General features: G+C 42.1%; 1 protein-coding gene across 1 annotated transcript; it reads left to right on the forward strand.

The window, feature by feature from the left end:
* Positions 1-1,758: 1,758 nt before the first annotated feature.
* On the forward strand, positions 1,759-15,849 carry csf1rb (colony stimulating factor 1 receptor, b). Its single transcript, XM_080748980.1, has 20 exons — positions 1,759-1,918; positions 2,426-2,562; positions 2,796-2,967; positions 4,350-4,626; positions 5,410-5,525; positions 6,027-6,129; positions 6,925-7,106; positions 7,878-7,996; positions 8,371-8,497; positions 8,831-8,935; positions 9,083-9,193; positions 10,187-10,349; positions 11,199-11,266; positions 11,839-11,948; positions 12,208-12,330; positions 12,949-13,060; positions 13,220-13,319; positions 13,433-13,559; positions 13,808-13,940; positions 15,117-15,849. Exons 1-20 carry the CDS (start codon positions 1,780-1,782, stop codon positions 15,182-15,184), a joined length of 2,592 nt encoding a protein of 863 aa, XP_080605106.1. The 5' UTR covers positions 1,759-1,779; the 3' UTR covers positions 15,185-15,849.
* The last annotated feature ends 3,941 nt before the right edge of the window (positions 15,850-19,790 follow it).

The following is a 19,790-nucleotide window of genomic DNA, read 5'->3' on the forward strand; positions in this document are numbered from 1 at the left end:
GCGTCACGTGGAAACAGATATTCTCTCAAGTTTTCCTCCTTGACATAGGCCCCTCTTAGGGGTAAAGATTTGCTTATTTACGTGGCGTCATATGACATAAGATTCTAAAAATGAACAGTGAGTCATTTGGGAACCACTGATGTACACATACATTGAACAGCACATATAGGATCAAACCAGTGCCGGAGCACGCAGGCTGGTCCCCAAAATGGTCAAGGGTTCAACTCAATTAATTAAATAAAACAACAGTAAATGCTTAAAATAATTTCACAGGATTATTTAATAATATCAGTTAAATGCATAAATATAAAAAAAAAATGTGTTTCTCTTTCTCCCACTAGAACCGAGCCCTCCATCAATGCTTCTGAACTCTGTCCCTCTTCCAAGCGGCTCTGAGGTTGTTCTCACCGCCGGCACGGATAGCTTCATCCTAGGTTGTCGTGGCAATGGCTCTGCCATCCCAGTTGGTTGGAACAGCACAGCAAATAAACTGCGCTACGAGGGCAGATTGACAGACTCGCTGACAGTCACTGTCAGACAGTTGGATGCCAGACACACCGGAACGTACCGCTGTGGATACCTGAACCAGAGCTTGGGACACCTGGACTCATGGGTTCACATCTACGTCAAGGGTGAGATATTGCATGAAGTTTGCAGTTGGATATCACATTGTCTTGTCTAGTTTATGGACTATAAAACTACATACCGGTATGTTCATGTTTATTTACCAATATCTATGTATGTACCCTGTTAGCCACCAGAACCTCTCTCCTATGTGTTTCTATCCCACTTTTTTGTCCCTTCAAGACCACTAGAGGGCAGCACATAGTAACTTCATGTATTTGAGTAAAAATACAACTGGTCCACTAGACACTGCCCACTGCCCAGAGCAGTGAGTTCCACACAGGTGCTTTGAAAATACCCAGTACTGTGTTACCACTAATACAGATTATCTACTGGAAAACAAATAATATTATGTCCCACTTGCCCTTTGGAGAACCGCACAGACCTAATTATAGTGGATGAAATAAAATGCAACAACATGGTGTTTTTATGCTGGGCTATATCCCTGTAGGCATACCACTCAAAGAAGCAGTAGAACCTGAGATGAGTAAGCCTGGCTACGCGAGGCTATGTGACAACTAAGTCTGAAACCAATGGATCCTTCACAGAGATAGGGGTAGAGACAGACAGCTGCAGCAGCAAAAGCATAATGTTCAGAGGGTGCAGCAGTTGTGGATGTCCTCTGATCCATCTGGGCTGCCTTATTTTAGTTTAGTTTTAGTTTTTTTCAATGTATTTTTGCTTGTATTAAGTGATGGTAAAAAGGTATGCCTACTGTATATTGGCCTCGTGGATATCTAAAATCTGATTCATACACTACAGTTGTGTACAGTAGCCTACCATTTAAGCATTTACATCTCTGCCTAGAGGAAAAACTCCACAGCAACATAGATGCGTGCACAGCCGTTTGATAACCTCCCCCCCGCCCAGCTTAATGCCCTGTGCTGCAGCACTTAAAGCGGCCTTGCATTAAGCTGGCCCTGGTGGGTTTGAGCCAACAACAATCATATCAGCTAACACAGCCATTGCCCCCTATCCCTGTCTACAGATCCCGCCCCCTCTGCCAACCTCTTCGTCACTCCTCGCAGGACCCCGTCCATGAAGGAGGGGCAGGACCTCCTGTTTGAGTGCCTGCTGACTGACCCCAATGGTGTCACAGAGCTGGGCTTTAGGATGGAGGAGGACGTGGCCAGAAGGCGAGGGCTCCCCAGGGGTATGAACGTGACCGTCGACCGCCACAGAGGTGCCCTGATCAGGGACATGAAGCTCAGCTACAGGGGCAACTATGTCTGTACCGCCAGCAAGAATGGAAAAGAATACACCTCCAATCCTTTGATTCTGCAAGTGACAGCTAGTAAGAACTCTCAATCAACCAATCAACCAGTCTGTCTGTCATGTATAGGCTATTAGTTAGTGGATTCTTCGCGACTCGCATCATTGCAACCACACTTGCAATTTCCCAGAGCATATTTCTAGTTACTTTGTAGGATTAACATACTTACTTTGTAGCCTGTGACCCAAAAGAGAAATGTATTGTCTCCCCATGCAGGACCCAAACTAGTGAAAATATTTTCACTTCCGCTTAAAAGTTAAATATGTGGAAGTTATGGAATTTCTTTGAATTGTTTTAGCAGCCTATGACACAAAGTGGGATATTTACTCGCAACCCACAAAAAACGGTCTGCGACCCACAATTGAGTCCGGACCCACTGTTTGTGAAACAGGGAATGCACCCTGTTATGCAATATGTGTTGTACTCGTTGTCATAGTACCCGTTTTAACCAGACGTTTGTAACAGAGTACTTCTACATGTTTGTACTATTTCCACCACTGAGTACATCTCTCCCCCCCTCCCCTGCAGCGTTGCGGTCCCCTCCCACTGTGTCTGTCTCTGACAAGGAGCTGGTCCGTATCGTAGGAGAGAGGATGGACATCACCTGCATCACCAGCAACCCCAACCACTTCTACAGCGTCACATGGACTCACACACACCTAAAGGTCAGTGATTCCAATTAATGAAAAGAAACCTTGCATCTCCTTGTTTCAAATTTGTATGTTTTTTTCGTAAAGTAAAGCCCTGCATTCTTACAAAACTGGTGAAAATTGTGTGCTTGTAGATCGTCTATTTTCTCTATTTTAAATCATTTTAAAAATGATAAATAGAAAAGGAATGGTTTTGGACAAGGTTTCCACCCGACACCAACGATATCTGATTGTTGTCCTCTGAGCAGGCACTGAAGGTGATTAAGCATCAGTCACGACAGCCAGTCTTGCAGACAATAGTGCACATCAACCAGACTGTTTCTGTGGCGGCTGTTGAGCACGGACATGGAGGCGTGTACACCTGTACTGCCATTAATGAGGCCGGGACCAACACTGCCACCACTACACTGACTGTACTGGGTAAGAGGAGACATGGGAAATATACTGTCACCACTACACTGACTGTACTGGGTAACATGGGAAATGAAAGAGAGAGACAGATATTTATTTTTACATTTTACAAATACCAAGTAAGGTGCCTGACATTAACCCCAAAACCGATTACATGAAATCCAGAGAAAACAAAACATCAAAAACAGTTTGTCCACTGTTCTGTAATAGGCGCGCTCAACCCTAAGGCGGGCCACCACTGGTCCTGGCACAACTTGCAACGGGTCTACAGACCCCATGCCCCGGGTTTGATTTATCCATGGAGAGGAGATGGGGGAGAGAGAGGAGGGGAGAGCTTCAGAACATGAAACAGAGAGATGGAGAGACGTGTTGAGATCTTGTAGATCAGCCATTTAAGTGTTTAATTACTTACCCTCATTGGTGGCTACAGAAATCCTTCAACGCTCCCGGAACTCTTCTTATAGTAAGGGAAAGTTAGCCTATTGCTAGACCAATCTGGGAACTAAATCTAAATCACTAGCTTTCTTCACAGATGTGTTCATAAAGGTGTCTACTATCACCTCTGAACTTTGTCAAACCCAACTCCCTTGACATACTTTGTGGGAGCCAATCAAAGTTATTGGGTATCCCGAGGGCCTGGGATTAAAGGGGGAAAAATAAAAAAGAGCCAATATGAACGTATGAGGTGTGTAATTTGGGTATTTTTGGGCTGCTGAATATTTTATGGCCAAGGAGTCATTTTTACTGATAACTAATGGCTGGAATGGATTCAGCAGCCTAACAATACCCTAATTACACACCTCATACGTTCATATTGGCTATTTTTTTTCCTTTAATCCCAGGCCCAGGTATCCCGATACCCTCAACTTTGATTGGCTCCCACAAAGTATGTCAAGGGAGTTGGGTTTGACAAAGTTCAGAGGTGATAGTAGACACCTTTATGAACACATTTGTGAAGCAAGCTAGTGATTTAGATTTAGTTCCCAAATTTGTCTAGCAATAGGCTAACTTTCCCTTACTATAGGCGAGTTCCGGTAGTCCGAGAAATTATCCTTGACTCAATTGTGAACATATAGGTCTTCAGCAACTAAGCACAACAACAAACATACACACACATGCATGCACACACACACACACACACACACACACACACACACACACACACACACACACACACACACACACACACGCATGTGCACACACACACGTGCACACACACACAGTATATGCCTCTGAACTGCTTTCAACAAGGTACATTCCCATTAAGTTTGTGAATATTAAGTTATTAAAATGTTACTTTTATGCTTCTAAAAATGTACTTCTTCCATCACTGGACAAAGTTTTTGCTGATATCCTTTCTCTCTTCTCCTCCTCCTCTTGTCCTTCATCAGATGGTCCCTACCTGAGGGTCTACCTGCAGCCTGTGCAGAATGCTAACATCAGCACTCACTCAATGGAAGAGAATGGGGCTACGCAGGCTAACGTTAGCAGTGATTTAACAGAGGTCTATGGAGGAGGCCCTAGCATAGTGGAGGTGAAGGAAGGGCAGGACGTGAAGCTGACGTTGGTGATTGAGACCTATCCTCCCCTCCTCTACCAGCGATGGAGGACACCATCACACCTCAACGCCACAGTGCACCAGGAGAGCTACTCCAGTAATAACACCAGGTCACATTCACTGTTATTATTGGTTATCAATATTAGTTGTTGTGGAAGTAGGGGAATACATTATAGTAGTGGTGGTCTTAGATCAGCGATGTGGTGCGATGCGAGGTTGCGGTCTAGCCAACACCTACTCGGTACTCCTGGATCGCTGTCCTCCACACTCTTCTATCTGGCATCAGGGTTTTGAGCTCTACAGTGTTAGCTAAACTGCCACGCCACCAGTGCTTCTGCACGGTGGCGTGGTACGGTGACGGGTTTCTGGTCCACGTTACACTGATAAAACTAGATGCGTGCGCAGGGTCCGTACCAAAATTAGCCTATGAAACCAGCGCTCCCCAAAACAACAGGTTTGGGGATTGGACGGAATTGATTACATGATACAGTCAACTGTGCATTTAGTCTCAATGTTTGTAAACAAGAAACCCGTCTATAGGTGGTGCGCTTCTTGCTCATCCATTTCTCTCTGACTTTGTCTGTACCCGTCTCCGTAGTGTAGAGGACCACTTTTCTGATGTGGTCAATCCATGTGACACCTAGTGCCATTCATACTGTAGCATTCTTAGGTCAACGGTAGTGACCAGGGTTCAAATCCCAGGTCATTTTGGTTATGGTCATGGATTGGATTGGAGGTTTAACCCATTAAAACCAGGAAAGCATCCGTAGTGTTGGCCACTCAAAAATAGCAGATATACGACTTCATATGCCTGCTGTTTTTAAAAATCTCTGAAAACTCTTGAAAGTGTGAGAACTACTGATTTAGACTGTTGGTGTGTTGTACTACTGTAGGTATGAGGCGGCGTTGCTGCTAGGGAGAGTGAGACCTGAAGAGAGAGGAACCTACACCCTCCAATACTCCACCCCGTCCTACAACAACTCATACAACCTCCACCTGAGAGTGTACAGTAAGGACCATCTTCATCAATGCACTGCCTCTACACACATTAGAATTAATATTTTGAATAGATAATAATATCAACAATTAATTATTTTTGTAATTATTTTTTATACATTAATAGTGCGATTATTACAGTATATTAGAGGGAGAGCTATACATGCCAATAAATGCCAATGATATATTGGCATATATTGGTACTGGTGTGCTACGGTCATAGATCATCAATATCATGGTGTTGCACAACCTATAGTTATTATTCCACTGATTCATTATTCACATTTGTGATTAGAAAGCGAAGAAAACCAAAACTATTTCATTATTAACAACTTAGGTTGATGCGTTCATATTGTGCTAATCAAGAGAAAATGGCTATCGAATGCCTGTCAGCTAATCATATTGTCATTAGATTGCCTCTTACTTACCCATTCACATTAGAATTAGAATGGATATCAACCAATCACAATATGAGGTCAGAACTAACTGTATGGTATAATTGTCATTATTCCAGAGCCTCACAGTGCTAAAGTCAAGTGGAATGGCAGCCTGACATGTCACAGCTCTGGATATCCCTTAACAATGCTCTGGTACATCTGCCCAGGGGTCAGAGAAACGTATGTACAATCGCCATGATATATTATATTATGTTATATTATATTATGTTATATGTTGTTGTTGTCATAGCAGATAGTGATTCGCGTGGAGCTGGGATTGAACCCCAGTCTCCCACTCTGCAAACCGACGGACAACCTACCGTGCCAATAGAGATTAGCCCAATTGGCAGAGCTGTCTTGGTCGGGTCTTGTTAGGGGCACTATAGACGGGTTTCTTGTTTACAAACATTGAGACTAAATGCACAGGTGACTGTATCATGTAATCAGTCCGTCCAATCACCAAACCTGTTGTTTTGGGGAGCGCTGGTTAAGCCTGGTTTCATTGGCTAATTTTGGTACCGAATCAAACGTGACGTGGACCAGAAACCCGTCTATACTATATTAAATTATAACAACGTAGTAGTAGTGCTGCAGATGACGAAATCGTTTGAAAACCCTAACCCTAACCCTTTTGCCAGGGACTCCCTAGAAGGGAAGATTTGTGTTTTAAAACATTCAAAATTATTCAAAATATTTCAAACACTTTCAAGATTTTTCAAAAAGGTTCATAAATAGTAGATGTACAAGCTCACAGCACGGCTGTGAGCTTTTATATCTGCTATTTTTGAGAACTACGGTTCTAAATCCTAAAGAGTTCTCTGAAAAACCTCTGTTGCTATATACTGTATAACCAAAATCGAAAATGACAGAGATGCTTTTCCGGTTTTAATGGGTTAATAGAGAATTACAAAATAACGTACGTACAGTGAGAGATCCTCCACACCCACACCCTCACCTATATTTTCCAAATGACAGGTGTGGCGATAACTCCTCCTATCAGCTTCCAGCCACCAATCTGACCAATGAGACGGAGGACGAGGTACAGACACAACTTTTGCTGCCGGCGACTGATGATGACATCACTGTAGAGTGTGTGGCCTTCAGTCATGTTTGGCCGTCTCCATCTCGTGACGTTTATGTCCGGACGCATCACATACGTATGTATCACAGCAACGCACAGCAGTACATTTTCGGTGTGTTTTATTTAGAGCCCGGATCATGTTGGACGATATATCAGCCATAATTGTTTTGAAGATATCGGCATCGGAAATTATGCAGCCAATGTGTTCTGAACCGTTCCTTTCTTGTTAACTTTCCAAAATAGCCCACTTACAAGCTCACAACGTGTTGCAATGCAACGCCTTGTGAGCTTGTACTGTAGATCTGTTCTTTTTGAAAGGGCCTAAGTGGTTATCTAAGGTTTAATATATAATATACTTAAGATTTGTTTCATTTATTTGTTTGTAAGTTAAATGTCTGCAAATAGAAATAGTAATCGAATCAAATCAAAGTGTTAAAAAATAAAGATCGGTATCAGACCCCCCCAAAATATGCCTTTGGTCGTTCTCTAGTAGTATTGAAGTCTTTGTAAGGCTGCATTCACACTAAAGAGGGATATACCCTTTCCTTGTCCTAAGGGAATGGGGGCGGGAGAGTGGAATCCAATTCATTCCCTATGCAAGTCACATGGTTTCATGCCTTTTCCAAGCCTCTTGATCAGGGCATTCTCGCTTTAAGCCAAGAGGCTTGAAAGAGGCATGAAACCATGTGACTTCCATAGGGAATGAATTGGATTCCACTCGCCCCCCCTCATCCCCCAAGGTGAGGGAAAAGTTATATCACCCAAATGTCTTTAGGAAGCCTAAAAGAATACAGACAGTAATGGTGTTGTTGTTGTTGTTGTGGTGGTGGTGGTGGTGGTGGTATAGGTGTTCTTTCAGTCACCAGACTAGCTGTTGGAAAACTTTCTCAAACTGTGATTGGAGTGTCCAGCATGGCTGCTGTCCTATTCCTTCTACTAGTGGTTGCTGTTTATAAGTACACACAGGTATGTCGGTCTGCTTTCTCAGTCTGTAGTTGATATCTTATTTTATCTGCAAAAAAGCAGGTAATATTACGCCACTCATGTCGGTTGAGGTTGGGCCAATAATTTAAAGTGCTGCCACAATACTAAACCATTGGATGTCCCCTGTGTTGTGACTAGCTGAGAGGGCATGAACACATGACATTTCGATTTAAACACAGGATTACATGGACATATAGCATTGTGCATGTGCAATAATAACCCTGCATCCAGTTCTCATCTCTCTCTGTCTCTGTCTCTGTCTCTGTCTCTGTCTCTGTCTCTCTCTCTCTGTCTCTCTCTCTCTCTCTCTCTCTCTCTCTCTCTCTCTCTCTCTCTCTCTCTCTCTCTCCTTGCAGAAACCCAGGTATGAGGTCCGTTGGAAGATCATTGAGAGTAGCCAGGGTAACAACTACAGCTTCATTGACCCCACCCAGCTGCCCTACAACCAGAAGTGGGAGTTCCCCCGAGACAGGCTGCGTTTGGGTAAGCGGGGAAATATATATTTATATCTATATATATATATATATATATATATATATATATATATATATATATCTTCTGGGGGTCTCTGGCACAAAAACAGTAAAAAAAAAAAAAAAAAGAAGAAAAATCCGCTTGGGATCTGCCGCCAAATAAATCAATTTGGGGGCCTGGACACAGCCCTTGAAACTGAGTGTGTGTGTGTGTGTGTGTGTGTGTGTGTGTGTGTGTGTGTGTGTGTGTGTGTGTGTGTGTGTGTGTGTGTGTGTGTGTGTGTGTGCGCGCGGGTGCGTGTGCGTGTGTGTGTGCGTGTGCATGTGCGTGTGCGTGCACCAGGTGCTGTGCTGGGTGCAGGAGCCTTCGGTAAGGTGGTGGAGGCCACCGCTTACGGTCTGGGAAAAGAAGACAACACCCTCCGCGTGGCTGTCAAGATGCTCAAACGTCAGTCTCACACATGTTATTTACATCCACCAATCTCTCCATTACTATTTTGGCATTTCAGTGTAAATCTCAGCATGGGATATAACTTCCTTATTAGACTCCACATGCTTTTTTTTATGATATTCTTTGTTTGTTGTGTGTGAGCAGCCAGTGCCCATTCAGAGGAGCGGGAGGCCCTGATGTCGGAACTGAAGATTCTGAGCCATCTCGGTTACCATGACTACATTGTCAACCTGCTGGGTGCCTGCACCCTGGGAGGTAGGGAGACATTTTGGATTTTGGACTGATCGTATATAGTGTGTCGATTCCGCCGTAACTGGACACTTCCAGCAATAGTCACCAGTGTGCGTCTAATCACTAGGCAGTGACATTAATGATTTCCAATCCAATGTCAGAAGGTTGAGGCAAATCTCAGTTTTTAGGATGACATCACCTCAAACTCAATGTAGATCTCAGCCATGCTGCAGCAGACATGACCTGTTTTACCTGTGTGTCTGAGGGAGGCAAGGTGAAAAGCAGTGATGTAAAAGTACTGCAACTACTGAATGTACATGGGGTGGCATAGCTCAGTGCTATATAAATGCACCATTTACATGTCTCAAGTATATTTTAAGTACAATTTTAAGGTATTATTTTTTTTACTTTACTTGATTATGTCCATTTTTCTGTACTTTTATTTCTACTCCACTACATCTCAGAGGCAAATATTGTACTTTTAGTCCACTATAATTATTTGACAACTTTAGATACTAGTTACCGCTTCAGCCCCTATAAACTGTACATTTCGGCCATTTGAAAATAGCCGATCTACAAGCTCACATGCGTCGCAATACGACACATTGTGAGCTTGTAGATCCTGTAGATCTGCTAGATGCAGGGGTAAACTAAAACTAAGTGCCGACAATGCATCCGGTTTAACATCTATACAAACACAATTTGTTGTGTTCGAGGAGGGTGGTCTTTGTAGCTGCACTGAGTACAGTACTCATGTGTGCTTATTATGGATCTGCTATTTTCACTTGTGAAACATTCTGCATAATGAGTACTTTTACTTTTGGTCGTTTAAGTATATTTTGTGCCAATACTTTTGTACTTTTACTCAACTTCTCAAGTACATGAATATGGGATGGGACTTTCACTTGTAGCATAGTGTTTCTACATCACAGTATTGGTACTTTCACTTAAAAATAAAAATGTACTTTTCCCACCGCTGAACATCTGTGATGTTATGTTACCCATGTAACCCGATAGGTCCCATGCTGATGATCACAGAGTACTGTAGCCACGGCGACCTCCTCAACTTCCTGCGGGGACGTGCCCAGATGTTCCTGGACTCCATCTCCAGCGTGTCAGTGTTGGAGGAGGAGCGCGACTTGTACAAGAACATGGCCTCCCAGCAGGCTCGCATCAGGACGTACGTTCACTACTTCACATTCATAGCGGTTGTGTTGATTTCATCGACTAAAACTATAGTATGATGGAAAATGTTTATTGACAACCTATCATCAATGACGAAAACTAAATAGAAACTAAGGGGGTTTTGCGCTCGGGTGTTGCACTCTGAAAATAGCAGATCTACAAGCACACATCGTGTCGCAGCGCAACGCATTGTCAGTTTGTTGATCGCAATCAATTTAGATTTAGTTGACTAAAACTAGGCTAAAACTAACACTTTTCAGATTTATTCAAAGACCACGACTCACACTAAATAAAAAATTGCTGTCAAAATCAAAACTGATTCATAATAAAATGATTTTAAGCACCAGCACAATTAATGCAAATCTACTTATAGATACAATATGTAAGTGTCTTTATTGGTTGAGAGGACACAAACACTATTTTTCTATATGGTTCTAAATATATTAAAATATGTCAGATGTCATAATTACTAGTAATCTGTATTTATAAATTGCATTTTAGAAATTCAATGTACTATTTATGTGCCGTACAGGACACATCCTAACTCACAAATAAACTCAGACCTTTAGCCCGGTAGCAACCTATCACAAATGATGTGCTTTTTCAGATCTTCCTCACCCCATCAGAGAATTAATGGTTGGTAGGTGAAATTAATTAATAATTTTACCACCAACAACCGAATGGATTTCATACGTATTCTTAAAAAAGAAGAAAACAAAAGAAAAAACAAAAAGGCTAAAATCAGGACCTACATTCCCTGAGCTTTTTGTTTCATATTAAATTCTATAAGACTGACCTGTTCACTGTTCTACTACTTGAGATTCAAGCTTGTTGTGCATTGCAGGGACAGTGGTATCTCTTGCGGTTCAGAAGTCTTTCAGGAGATGCTTCCAATGCAGACACAAACCCAAGGTAAAACACGCATGCCCATTCTCAGACCATTCTTGTCTCACATTTACAATCACATCAGCTGGGAGGTGTTCAGTTCAACAACAGTTTTCTTTTGCCAACAATTTACAATTAAAATGTTGGCATTTAGAAAACTCTCTTATCCAGGGTGCCACAGAGTGTCTTGATCAGTCGCTAACATTAGCCAAGGCAACATGTGAGTGAGTCTGCAGTTCTGACTGCAATGGGATGTTTGTTCCACAGTTTGGGTGACTGGAGGGAGAGAGCCTGGGATGTGTGGAGTGTTAGGAAAGGTGGAGACAGCTTTCCTGTGGTAGCTGTTCTGAATGAGCGGGAGGAGTTGTAGGGTTGGAAGGATGTGTTGCTTGTGGGAACATCCAAACTGATTGTTTCTCTGATACACTTTGATTATATTGTAATGCTTAACTGATTGTGTGAGGGACATTATTTAAAAGCAATTGTATATGAAACGTGGAATACAAATGATTGATGATTGTTATTGTATGTTGCTCTGGGCATGAAAGGTACTGTAAGTAAGACACATGTTGTGTGCCTGCATGCGTCTCTCTCTCCAGCAGACAATCAGTCAAACAGGCGGTCAGACAGCTGGTCGCTGGACGTGGATGACCTGATACTGTTCTCCTACCAAGTGGCCCAGGGAATGGAGTTCCTGGCCTCCAGAAACGTAAGAGAAATGCATGCACAACACACACACACAAACACACACACACACACACACACACACACACACACACACACACACACACACACACACACACACACACACACACACACACACACATACAAAACAAGTAGTATAGGCTTCATGTACTGTATGTACAGTACACACAAACACTAGTGTACCCACACCTTTGTACTTTTTGCAAACTGTTAATAGAGTATTCAATCAATTAATCAATCAATCAATCTCCCACTGTGCCCAGTGTATCCACAGAGATGTTGCAGCGAGGAACGTTTTGCTGACAGATCACCGCGTGGCTAAAATCTGTGACTTCGGCCTGGCAAGAGACATCATGAACGACGACAACTACATCGTTAAAGGAAACGTGAGTTGAGCTTAAAGAGACACCACTTACTCGGGGGTTTGCCCACCAGGTCTGATATGACCAGTGGTTCCAATCAAGCATTGACATTAATTTCTGAGGCCAACATTTTTGCACCATTTGATATCTGGTCCCGTTCTATGTGTAATTTACAGTGATCAACCGTTTTAATATCTATTGACTTTGATCAAAATAAGCTCTTGTCTTCATGACTAATGAAAGGCAAGGTACTTTTAAAGGAGCTATAGTCAACTTTTTCATTGTATGGCCAACACTTTGTTTACATCCTAGTCTATAGACTAGAATGTAAACAAAGTGTTGGTCTGGTAATGGCCAAAATGATTATTTTATCATTATTTTAAGCTTTTTGTGGTCATTTTTGAATAGAAACACATATATGAAGCTTATTTTTTTATAAAATATTTTCAAAACATTATTTTTATTTTAGCATCCGTTTTTCAAGAAAAAGTTGACTATAGCTCCTTTAAGTTTAATATTAATTTAATTTTTGTATTACTGTACTGTACTTTTTCTTTATTACTGTTATTGTATCACTATATTATTATTATTATTATTTTCATTTTTAATGTGTATATATATTTATTTTAATTATTATTATAGGCTCGTCTGCCAGTGAAATGGATGGCTCCAGAGAGTATCTTTGAGTGTGTGTACACGGTTCAGAGTGATGTGTGGTCCTATGGCATTCTGCTGTGGGAGATCTTTTCACTGGGTAGGACACAGCTTTCATTAAGTTTAAATATATATTTTCTAATTTAAACTACTGTACAATATGGCATACTTTCTGACTTCACTTAATTTGTAAATGTAATAACTTTCCAGCCTTGCGTTCAGTCTGTCTGTCTCTCTGATTACTCTCTGTCCATAATAGGTAAAAGCCCCTATCCAAATATTGCCGTGGATGCCAATTTCTACAAGATGATTAAAGATGGCCGCCACATGTCCCGGCCTGACTTCGCGCCCCCAGAGCTGTACGTAAAACAAACTGGTTCTGGAGCTGGAATGCAGGAATTACAAGAATCTTCTCCCCTCATCTATCTCTTTTCCACCCTGTCCCTTCCTCTGATTGTGTTTTTCTCCCCAGCTATCAGATAATGACTCACTGTTGGAGTCTGGAGCCCACCGAGCGGCCCACATTCAGTGCTATTGGACAACTCATAAAGAGGCTCCTGCTGATGACCAATGATGTCCTGTCAAACCACAGTGACCAGGTCAGCTGTAGTTCACTGGACACAGAGAGTGTGTGTGTGTGTGTGTGTGTGTGTGTGTGTGTGTGTGTGTGTGTGTGTGTGTGTGTGTGTGTGTGTGTGTGTGTGTGTGTGTGTGTGGATGAGAAGAAACAAACAAACAAACAAACAAACAAGGTAGATGATAGATGGATAGATAGGCCCATATTCTTTCAGTCATCATTAATGTATTTATCGGTCGTTCTGACACTATTGTCTTCCCTTAATTTTAGCCAAACTACTGGAACATGCATGAAGGCGTGGCAACCAGGAGAGAGGGATGGGAGTTGGAGGAGGAGGAGTGCAGAGAAGCAGGAGGTGAAGTTCTGAAGAAGGAGGATGAAGCCAAGGAAGTCGGCCAGCAAGGTGAACTTCTGCTCACATGACTGGGATCTGGGAGAGGGTCAACTGCTGGCAAAAACACCCTGTTGTTCCTTGTTATCAAAGTTACTGTATTTTCAGTGATAGAAAAAAGTGTTTGAATGTTTTAAGTGAAAGTATCGATACCCTATTGCAGAAATGGTCTGTTACAAGTACAAGTTTGGTATTAAAAATGCACTTGAGTAAAAGTACAAAAGTATTGGCATCAAAATATATGTACAGAAAGGAAAAAGCACTCACTATGTAGAATGGCCCAGTTTTCAAATGTATAAAATGTATAAAAAATCATTTGAAAATAATAAAGCAACACGTTGTGAGCTTTTAGATCGGCCATTTTCAAATTGCCAAAGTCTATTGTTCTGAAGTGGTTTTGTAATAATAATCAATAATCATAATCAATCTATGCTACTAACTAAAGTTTTCAAAAGATTATAGTGGAGTAAAAGTACAATATTTTCCTCTGACATGTAGTGGAGCAAAAGAAAAAGTAATAACTTTTGGAAGTAGTATTAAACTAAAAATACCTCAAAGGGTTTACACAAGTGTAGCGTCACGGCCGGGAGGCGAACCCAGGACCCCAATTTGCCAGGTATGTGCGCTGACCAGTCAGCCAAAGTGCCAGGCACATTGGCGAGAGCCAACGCACATACGGTATAGCCTACAGTCGTCCCCTCTACCTGGAAGCGCGACCACGCGCGCCGGCCAGGATCCAAGATCGACTTTAGGCTATACGGTATGTGCGTTGGCTCTAGCCAAAGTGCCTACACAAGTACAGTACAAGTAGGTACTTTCCACCACTGTTAGCGGTTAATATACAGTAGTCTGCAGTGTTGAATTAGTCTTGCACCGTCCCCGCCGCCCCATATCTTTTCTGAGCAGGGGTCACGCCTCTCACTCACGCAAACGAACATGGATTGATGCTAAAACCCCACACCTCACACCTCGCCAACGCTAAAGTGTCACAACAACAGGGTGTTTTAACAAAGCCTGTATCAATAGATAGGTGTTGAGCGACGTGCGCGTGACGTCTCTAGATAAGCGACCCCCCAAACATTGAATCACCAATGTACCACTGGTAGTCTGTTATGGTTCACTGCTTGACCTATCATTGTTTTCTGCTAGTAGCCATCTGACTCCCACTTGTTTTCTTTCCCCCTCTAGAAGCCAGAGAGGAAGAGCCACTGATGATGACAACTAAGAATGTCACCAACGTCTACCAGCACTGCTGATGGCCAAGGGCAGAATTAAACTACTATAACCGGTGCTTTTTAAAATATTCAACTGTTGTTTGGCTATTTTTAAAGGATTTGAAATAGTTGGCTATAAAGAAGAGAAGAGACATATTTTGGAGACAATGGCAAACTGTCGTGAAGCGCAGTCAAGAGAGTGGGTGGGATCAGTGCAATACGCAGTGCTATTTTGAGTGCGTTAAGCGGTGAGACCAAAAGAAAAAGAAACATCATACTGAAAGGAGAAATGTTCAAGTGCATAAATGGCCATAATCATATGGCCACAATCCCAATGCTTGCATAAATAAAACCATATTGATACACATACTGTAAGTATCACCCACATCATGGTGCTGATCATAGAGAATGCAATGACAATCAATCTAAATTATTAACTCGAGTCACACATGAACTCTTGTATTTAACTCATACAGAGCCAGATTTCAATATGAATGTGCGCTTATAACGCCAGGAAATAGCTATATTGAATCCCCAAAATCACATTACTTTACCAAGTGCACGTTGAAATACCATACCACAAGATGACCACTAGAGAGAGCCATAGACCATAGACTGTGGATGGCCCTATGTTAAGCCAGGTTAAAAACGAGGTTCATAGCATACAAGGATGGGACGATGACATGCTCCCCATTGACATTCAATGGAAGGGCCGCGCGTCGCCATTTGAGCTCAATACTGTTCAATTCGTGCTTGATCGTCTCAAACCACCATTGGTATGGGCACCGGAACGTATATAGATGCCACACAGAAAGTTTCCGAATCAAAATCCGACCTAGTGAAGCTACGTGAGGGTCGGATGGTTTGCATTGAGCCTAGCGGCTAGCAGATGCCTGCGTAAACAGGAAGCTATGGTTTAAAGGTGACGTCATAATCGTATCCTTTTTTTTCACGGTTTACGTGTGGATACCCTCCGAAGGTAAGCTAAGCATTTCGCTCTGTCTATTAACCCAAATTAAAAGCTTAAACAATGCTTTTATATAAAAGTCGCTCTAAGTCGCTCGGCACTGAACGCCCTAATTAGGAAGTCGCTCTGAAAGTCGCTCGGCGCTCTTAAAGGTAAAAACAATTGACACAAGGAATTGAAACGCTCACGTCTGCTGATTATAGTAAAAATTGCATCACAGTGTTTGAAATTGGCTGAGTGGGGCTTTCTATCCATGCCTGCGTTGTGGCCATCACTGGCCGATGTTTCGTTTTCGCTTGCTATCTTTTGACAAGGACACAGGTCACAGATACCGCAAATGAAAGTAGACGGAAGTCTACATGGAATATGGAGAATCTTTCATTTAGAAAATAGCCTTATAATTGAAATATGGCTCATGATGTCAAGTGGTCTTACCTGCCAATATGGATCTGTGCGCTCTGTGCGCTCGTTGAGAGCCTAAGTCGCATTTTAGCTTGACATTTTTTGATGGGGAGACAATACAGTCTTGGCTGGTACAGCACATGAAGTAGACTTCGCAAGGAATATGGAGATGTTTTAATTTAAAAATAGATATGGCCGAGTCAAACTGCTGTGTCCTTACAACCAAACATTTATTTTTGCGCTCAAGACGTGGTCTGAACACATATCTAAACGGTATGCGTTACGTTTAAAAAAAAGTTGTGGTTCATAATAGCAGCTACCGCATTGCGCCCCTTAATTAACATATGAACACTCCCCAATGTGTTAAAATGCTGTTGAGTCTTAGACTCGACAGGGCGACAAGCCCTAAAGGACGAGGTTGCGCCATGTCTTGGCCATCTGGCCAGGGATGTATATCGGGCATATATACCCATATATGGAGACCCCTGGTACCCATATATGGATATCCATGTACTGTATATGGAGAAATGCTGTGAGACCCCAAACATGCTTACTCAGTTATTTGTTATGTGAAAGACCTATGACGTCTATGACATCTGACATCATACATACAATCCCTTTTATGCCCATATATGGAGATCCCTGCATGTCTGTAGAACTAGCCATACAGATATGGGCTGTCTTGGCCATCTTGGCCATACTGTATATGGATTCTGTTAGTGTGGTTGGTATGTGGCTGATGTGGCCTCCATATATGGGCATTTGAAAATTAAGTCCTGTTAGATATGGGCTTAATATTGATGACATCAGGGGAATTCATATATGGGCATAAAAGGGATTCTGTTAGTGTGGTTCCCCTGACATCAGAGCGTGATGTCAGAGAGGCAAACCCATAGACGGTAAAAAAGTGTACACGGACAGACGGCCGGAGACATGATATGCCGTTTCTCATACTAAACTGCGACCTTCAGTCGCAATAAGATAGTGACAGTATCACTTAATGAACGCATTAAGAAATGGGCATCAGTTTCAGACAACTGTAGCATTAATTTCAAAATAAATGGTGTCACATAGAATTACAAATGATATATGTATATTTTGTGTGTGTGTGTGTTATATTTTTATATTGTCAAATGTATTTTTATTTCAAAATCTATTTTTTTATTTCAAATGTATTTAAAAAAAAATTCTGCCTTGTTTTCTTCAAAGAAAGTTCTCAAAATGTGTTATGCTATTTTGTATAAACTTGAGGTTTTTTGACACATACAGTAATATAGCTGTTCTTTGTTGTCTCCTTAATACTGTTGATTCTTTGGTATCAAAAAGAAAAAATCAAACTTACATGTGTTCAGTTGTTCTTTGTTTTGACATGAACATTAAATTGATTTTGACCAAAGCAAAAGTCAAGTCAAGTCAGCTTTATTTATAAAAAACTTTTATACATTTTGGTAAAAAACTTGACTAACCCCTAACCCTAACCTTAACCCTACAATATACCTAACCTTAACCATCACTCCCTTATGTCTAACCTTCCGTCCGTCTGACCATCCACCAATTTTGGTGGATTGCCATATACCTTTCTGAGTACCACCAACGTAAAATTATAAACTTTAAGTTACATTTGAAGGCTCAACATCACCAATTATGTCTATCTATCCAGCTCTTCTCTATCTATCCATGTATCTCTCCTCTCTCTCTATTTACCCATCATCCCTCCAGCCCTCTCTATCTGCCTGCCAGAGACTGAAGGAGAGCCTGACTAGATGAGAAGGGAGGGATACTGAATTGAATACTTTATCAGTAAGAAATGTAATCAGCATGAGCCATGATAAGATATTAAACCTATTTAACCTAAAAAGAATCCTGGGGACATTGTGGTCCAATGTATTCAATTCATCAAATACAACATGAACATACACACACAAGTACCACTTTTTTCACTCTCTACCAAATCTTTTTGCAAAAAAATAGCCGATCTACAAGCTCACAACGCGTCGCAAATACAGCGACCTCAGACTGACCGGGTCCGACTCTGTTGTACCAAGCGTTTCGGTTTGAGCGCTAAGACTGGCCGCAGCAAAGCCCCGGGTAGACAACCTGGCCTGGCGGGGATCTGTCCCCCGCCAGAAGAAGTTGCTTCTTATCACCTGACAGAGGTAAGTTTCCCCGGCTACAAAGAGTCCTCAAATTATTTGGGTCTCCATCCGGAATCAATGGGCTTACAAAGAGTCCTCAATTTATTGGCTTAGGAATTTGACAAAAACTAAAAAAATACTGAACTCAAGTCTTCATGGGGGGTTTGGGGGTGAACTACTAACAAAACTCAAAATTGAGTAGGCTACATAGTTACTTTTTCTTTCACAAGTGACTAATGACACACACACACACACACACACACACACACACACACACACACACACACACACACACACACACACACACACACACACACACACACACACACACACACAAAAGTCCGAAGGTTCATTAGTCCGAATTTGTTAAGAATACTATGCCTAACTCTAACCCTAACCCTAAACTTCAGTAACCCTAACTAAATTCGGACTAATGAACCTTCGGACTAATGAACCTTCGGAGTTATGGGCAGTCCCAGTCCCCCACAAGGTGACGCACAAACACACCCACACCCACGCACACACACACACACACACACACACACACACACACACACACACACACACACACACACACACACACACACACACACACACACAGAGTAACAGGTGTTAAGCAGCTTATCCATGTAATTCTCTTATGCATTTCAGGGAACTGTGCGCGTTTGTGTGTGTGTGTGTGCGTGTCTGTGTGCATAAATAGTGCACGTATGCTTGAGTATTTGCCTATGCATGCGGTGTCCATAGCTTTGCCTATAGATGCATGTATGTGTGTGTTACATGGCTGCCTGTGTGCGTGTCTAGGTAAGTGGGGCCTGATATTTCTAGCCCTCTAATCCATGCACTGTCCCTCCTCCCTTCCTCCTTCCTCCTCCTCCTCCTGCTACTGCTCCTGCTCCTTCAAGGTTTTTTTCCCGTTACATTCAGAACCTCCTTGTTGTGGATTTTTGGGGATCCCGCCCAAGAACCAGGTGAGTTCTAATGCTTGCGTTATATTCATTAGTCATAGTCATTTTACTTTACATTTCAAAGATACACTTGTCCAGGTTTTGAGCCCTGTACCGTTTATTCTAGAGGTTATGTGCTGCACTGTTCATTGTTATGGTGTAAGTGATTTGTTTTGTTAAAACAACACGTATTTTGA

Source organism: Nannobrachium achirus (genome assembly GCF_963921795.1).
Source record: "Nannobrachium achirus genome assembly, chromosome: 19".
NCBI classification, from domain to species: domain Eukaryota; kingdom Metazoa; phylum Chordata; class Actinopteri; order Myctophiformes; family Myctophidae; genus Nannobrachium; species Nannobrachium achirus.

Coding starts and splice junctions, on each gene's coding strand:
- csf1rb (XM_080748980.1), top strand. CDS start 1,780: ATGAACGTGACCGTCGACCGCCACAGAGGTGCCCTGATCAGGGACATG. Junction 4,627..5,409: donor TACTCCAGTAATAACACCAG/GTCACATTCACT, acceptor GTACTACTGTAG/GTATGAGGCGGCGTTGCTGC. Junction 8,498..8,830: donor CCGAGACAGGCTGCGTTTGG/GTAAGCGGGGAA, acceptor TGCGTGCACCAG/GTGCTGTGCTGGGTGCAGGA.